Genomic DNA, 6,000 nt, shown 5'->3' with positions numbered 1-6,000 from the left:
TTTGCATCAAAATAATGGAGGTGGTGGGTGAGAGAGGAAGTGGGCAGCAATATAGATAAGACTGACCTTGAGTTATTACACCTAGCTGGTGGGCACATTATGCCATATTCTCTACATTAGTAATCTCCAGTAAATGGTGTGTGTGTGTGTGTGTGTGTGTGTTTAATGAAGTGTCTTGGAAATATCTAGAAGAAACAGGCCACACTCTCCAAATTTCATTATTGAGTCGGTGTCCAGTGACACCTCCACCATCACCACCCTCCTCTACATTGTTTTCTCAGGATTGTGGTCTTCCCTCTCTCCCATCCCCTCCTCCCCGGACAGGTGGTGCCAAGGAAAGCCTGTGTCAGGGAAACATCTCCAGTGGCCAAACACTAGTCTGAAACGAAAACGAAAAACCCCAAAGAACTAACCAACGTATTCATCAGCAAGAGAAAAACAAGCAAAACGAGCGCGCACACAAGCCTTTGAGGAGGGCAGCCCGTCCCTGCGCCCCGTCCCGGTTCAGGGCACCAGGGAAGTTACTCTTTCCACAGAACAAAAGCGGCCTCACACTCCCCTTTTCCCACAGTAGCGTTAGGCCCGGGACCGCGGGGAAGGAATCGCGAAGACGCCGCGGCAGGGAGCAGTGTCCGCGCTGCACGCCAGGCGCAGTGCAGGGCCAGCGGTCGGCTCGGGCGTCCCCCGGGCCCCGGAGGGCCCAGGACCCCGGGAGCATGTGGGTTCCGAGGGAAAGGGACCGGCCAAGGGTCGAGCGCCTCGCCGCAGGGGAAAGACCACTGTCCGGGGTCCTGAAAGGCCCAGGAAGGGACGGAAGCATCCCGAGACTTCACAACAGGGCGGCGGGTGTTTGATTTCGATCTTTCACTCCGACGAGGAAAGGCTCCGCCTGCGCTGGGAAGGGCTTCAGATCGCCGTGAGGCTGGGCCCGCACACAGCCGGTCAGCCTCGGCGATCTAACCTAACCGCGTGGTCTCCCCTTTTTAAAAACGCCGCTCAGCGCCCGCCGGAAACAGGCCTTGCTGCCAGCGGGGCGGAAGTGCTTCCGCCCCCAACCAAGATGGCGCCCGCGGCGGGGGGCCGCCGGGCGGAAGTGACCTGAGGGGCTGCTGACGGGTCCATCATGGCGGCCACGGCCACCTCCGCCGCGTTCAAGCGGCTGGATCTGCGGGACCCCGCGGCGCTTTTCGAGACCCACGGGGCGGAGGAGATCCGAGGGCTGGAGCGCCAGGTTCGGGCCGAGATCGAGCACAAGAAAGAGGAGCTGCGGCAGATGGTGGGCGAGCGGTACCGCGACCTGATCGAGGCGGCCGACACCATCGGCCAGATGCGCCGCTGCGCCGAGGGGCTGGTGGACGCCGTGCGGGCCACCGACCAGTACTGCGCGCGGCTCCGCCAGGCGGGCTCGGCCGCGCCCCGGCCGCCGCGGGCCCCGCAGGTCAGTCCGGGCCCCGCAGCCCCCGCGCGCGGCCTCACCTGCTTCCGGGGGGAGCGGGCGCCACCTCGGGGGCTCCTCTGCTCGGGGACGCGGCCCGCAGGCCTCCCGCTGGCTGCTGACCGCTGACCCACCCGCCGGGCCACCGGGCTCCTCCTGCGGGACCCTCCGCGACTTCCGGCCGGGAAGCCCTCGCCTTCCCTGGGCTCCCACGTCCGACGTTAGCGGGAAACACCTGGGGTCTCCCTGGCCTGACAGCGCGGCCTTCTCCCTGTGACATTTCCCGACGTTCTCCTTAGCACACATTTCGCCACGTTGACATGGTCCCCCTAGCCGTTCATGCCTCATACCTGCCTTCCCCACCCAGTTCCCCAGAATCACGCCCACAACCCCAAGGAGCTAGGTCATCCGTGGCTGGAGGGTCGCCCCGGACTCCAGCATCAAGCCGGCCCTGTAATAGCGGAACATGTCCACGGCAGTGAGTTCAGGTTATCCAGTCAGGTGATCCCGAGTGTTCTCTCCTCCGACCGCCAATGATCCGGCCTGAGGTGGAGGCATGCAGCCCCGAGCACACCCTCAGACTGGAGCAGCGTTTGGGTTCTGTGTTTGGAGGACAGTGTTGACTTGGGGACAGTGACAGCTTGAAAAGAAAAGGGCTCGAGAGCGGGAAAGGTCAACATGGATTTGTTCTTAAAAACCTGGGATGAGAACCTTACAGCGACGTGCAAGGAGAAACTGCAAAAGTACCACTTAGCTCCGTTTTGGAAGTTTTTAATACATCCCGGGTTTTAGAGGAAGTCAGGTCAGTAGGCAGGGCTCCCACAATAGAAGGTTGGGGCGGCCGGTGTTGCTCAGTGGTTGAGCGTCGACCCCTGAACCAGGAGGTCACCATTCGATTCTTTTTGGTTCTGGGTCAGGGCATTCACCTGGGTTGCAGGCTCAATCCGAAGTAGAGGTGTGCAGGAGGCTGCTGATCAATGATTCTCATCATTGATATTTCTATCCTTCTCTCCCTCTCTCTGAAATCAATTTTAAAAAAAAGTTAAGAAAATGGGAAATAGCTGATTTTTGAAATGAGTACATGTCCCTCCTTAAGTGGCCAGTCTTTGTTACAACTAAGTCATGCTTCAAGATTGATTAGTAAATGAACTTGTACTCTTGCTTGCTTTTAGAAATGCATTTATTTTTACAGTTGCTATAATATATCTGACTTAAACCCATCAAACGCTGCCTTTCTTTAGGGCACAAAGAAATAGAAGTCCCCCAGTTCCTGCTCTGACAGAGCTTACAATCTATTCCAGCTATTACATCCAAGAAAAATGTAATAATGCACAGTAGCAGAAAACATTTTAGCATTCTGGTGATCAGTTTCCAAAATAATTGTGCACACTTGCCATAAGAATTCCGAAGGAAGTTGTTTCAGACTCAGTCCTTCCTTCTCAGCAGAGAGGGGCCTTAAGGACAGATGAGGCCTGGGATGTGGGTCTGAAGTATGTAAAGACAATTAAAACTGGAAATGAGTTTAATTAAAGCAGGGTTCCTCACCCTCGGTGTGTTGACATTTGGGGCCGGGTCATTCTTTGTGGGTGTGGCTGTCCTGTGGAAGTGTAGAAGCACATTCCTGGCCTCCATCTGTCAGCAACACCCTCCCTCTCCCCACCGTGATCATCACAGACGTCTCCAGATACTGCTGGACATTCCTTGGGAGATGACATGGTCCCTCTGCCCCACACATGCAAACCAATGGATTCAAGGGCCCCTGGAAAAAGTGGTGGAGGATGGGAACCATTGACTACCAGGCTGATAGGAAGCAGTGAGGAGCCTTTAAAACCAAGCCAAGATAATATCTAAGTAGCTGCTGAAGAAGGCAAACTTTTTTTTTCCTTTTTAATTATACAGATTTATTAATAATACAATCAAGTACAATGACTCAAAGGGGGCATTTTTTTTTTCCCGGCTACTGTTATTTATTTTTTCTTTTTATTTATTTATTTATTTATTTATTTTTAATATATTTTGATTTTTTTTTGCCCCCCTCCCTCCCCAGAGTTTTATGTCCATTGGTTGTACTTATATGCATGTATACAAGTCTGAAGAAGGCAAACTTGACAGTAAAGGAAAAGGATTGACTGGAGGATTAGAATGAATGCAGCACAGGCTACATAAATGTTTTTGGATGAATCTGAGTGCGAGGTGATATGATGATGACCTGCATTAGAGTCGTGGAAGTGCAACAGAAACTTAGAGGGTAAATATATCAAGAGAGCCCATCAGAAGGACGAGTCTTTGGGGAATTTAGCAGTAGAGTGTGCTAAGATAGATAGGGAGGAGATGCCAAGATTTTTGTGAGGGAGATGGAGTTAGTTTGAAGTGGACTGATAATGGAAGGCAGTGACACCTAGCAGGCAGCAGCACAAAAGGCTGGACTGGGATTCAGAGTCGTGACAGGACTATAGATAAAGATGTGGTAGTGGTCTGCTTAGAGGTGATGCTTGAGGGAAGAGACTCCTGAAGTGAAAGGACAGACTGACAGGGGTGGAGGCATGAGGACTGAGACAAGTGAAGATTCGGTGGAGGGCTAGTGAATAGAACAGCCAGCAAGGAAGTCTATGATGCACTGGAAGCAGGAGAATGTGTAAGAGGCTGAACATCTGGAAAGGGAAGGAAAAGTGTACTCAGGAGGGGTCCATAGGGCTCGGCGCCATTGAGGCATCACAGGAGCAGTGGTAACCAGTCGGTGCCATGACCAGGGTAGCATGCCTCTCCCTGGGCCTGAGCGGAGCTGCTCGCCACAGCTAGGAGAAACTGGTGGGATTGCGCAGCACGCCCCCTCCAGGCACTCCACCGCACTGCGCTTTGATGCCTTGCTGAAGGCCACTGGCTCCTTGTATCCGGCTCCTTGAGAGCTGTGAACCCTAAAGTGCCCCCACGCTTCAGCCTGCCCAGCACTCCCCTGCTTGTGTTTCCTCCTCTGACCCTGTGCCTTTCCCTGTAGCCACAGCCGTCCCGGGAGAAGTTCTACAGCATGGCTGCCCAGATCAAGCTCCTCCTAGAAATTCCTGAGAAGATCTGGAGCTCCATGGAAGCCTCTCAGCACCTCCACGCCACACAGCTCTACCTGCTCTGCTGCCACCTGCACAGCCTGCTCCAGCTGGATTCTTCCGGCTCGCGCTACAGCCCCGTCCTCTCCCGCTTCCCCATACTCATCCGGCAGGTGGCAGCGGCCAGCCACTTCCGGTAGGTGGGCCCAGCACGATGATCTCTGGCGAGGGCTGCGCCTCACCACTGCAGCTTTGTGGAGCTGTCTCCTCTCCTGGGCACCAAGGCTCTTGCCTCAAAATGTGCAAAATCCCCTGGTGACCTCTGTCATCTCTCTAGGACAACCATTCTGCAGGAAAGCAAGATGCTGCTCAAATGCCAGGCCGTGTCGGACCAAGCAGTAGCGGAGGCCCTGTGCTCTATCATGCTCTTAGAAGAGAGTTCTCCTCGCCAGGCCCTGGCAGACTTCCTGTTGGCCAGAAAGGCAGCTATTCAGAAACTTCTCAACCAGCCGCACCATGGTGGGACCACGGGAATGGGCGAGGATGCGTGGGGGAGACGGAAGCATGCAGAGCATTTCCTGTTACAAACGTTCCTAGAGGAGAGTGTTTACAGGGATGGTTTCTTCCGTAGGTGCTGGTATCAAGGCTCAGATCTGCTCGTTAGTGGAGTTGCTGGCCACCACTTTGAACCAAGCTCATGCTCTCTTCTACACTTTACCAGAAGGGCTGCTGCCAGACCCTTCCCTGCCATGCGGCTTGCTCTTCTCAACTCTGGAGACCATCACAGGCCAGCATCCTACCGGTAAGCGCGTAGCCAACCTTTCTTATCTTCTGTTTCATTCAAATGATGGTTATTGAGCATCTACCATCTGCCAGCTACTATACTAGGCTCTGGGGATACAGCAGTGAGCTGGACAAATACGGAACCCACCTTCGTAGAGGTATCAGTCTAGTGGTAGAGGCAGATTTTGAAGTCAAATGCACACATACCTGTTTGATAGCAATATTGGACTTTGCTCTGAAGGTGGAGTAGAAGTTGGCTTGGGAGCATTGACATGAGGGACCTTACCAATGTTACTTCTTACTAGAAGTTGAATAAGACTTAGTCAGGTGAGGAAGGCAAGGAAAAGAGTGCCAGGCAAAGGGAAAAGGATGTGCAAAGGCCCCGAGGCACAGTGAGGGGCCTTCCAGAGTCACACAGCGTGGCCTGTGCCCTGCTGGAGGGAGCGGTCACCTCTGAAGAGTTACAACTCCTGATCAGGATGAGTGGCCATCAGTTCTTCCCTCAGATCTTCAAGGGAGGTTGGAGGACGGTGAGAAACAGGAAGCATCACCTTTTTGACAACTTGAGTTCTACTTTGCAAATGCCGAGGACTGCACAGCACCAGGACTTCTTCCTCTCCTCCCCTTGCTTTCCCTGCCTTCTCAACCAATAGGATGACCGGAGTTGGAGGGAGATGCCAGCTCCCTGATGACGGAGCCCTGGACATATTCTGTGCTTCCCTTCCTCCCCTCCCCCCATTT

The 6,000-nt window shown here is 54.0% G+C and overlaps 1 protein-coding gene across 2 annotated transcripts in view; it reads left to right on the top strand.

Annotated features, from left to right (window-relative positions):
- Window positions 1–1,067: 1,067 nt before the first annotated feature.
- COG1 (component of oligomeric golgi complex 1) overlaps window positions 1,068–6,000 on the top strand; it is an 11,399-nt gene continuing 6,466 nt past the window's right edge. For both annotated transcript variants that reach the window (XM_084862129.1, XM_084862130.1), the window contains exons 1-4: window positions 1,068–1,438; window positions 4,431–4,672; window positions 4,814–4,995; window positions 5,108–5,278. In XM_084862129.1, coding sequence (XP_084718255.1) covers window positions 1,124–1,438; window positions 4,431–4,672; window positions 4,814–4,995; window positions 5,108–5,278 — 910 coding nt within the window. In that variant the 5' untranslated portion in view covers window positions 1,068–1,123. The remainder of the gene's footprint in view (window positions 1,439–4,430; window positions 4,673–4,813; window positions 4,996–5,107; window positions 5,279–6,000) is intronic.

Source organism: Pipistrellus hanaki, assembly GCF_964339955.1.
Source record: "Pipistrellus hanaki genome assembly, chromosome: 16".
Classification (NCBI taxonomy): domain Eukaryota; kingdom Metazoa; phylum Chordata; class Mammalia; order Chiroptera; family Vespertilionidae; genus Pipistrellus; species Pipistrellus hanaki.
Note: the sequence above shows the minus strand (reverse complement) of the source record. Positions and strands in the feature narration are given on the sequence as shown.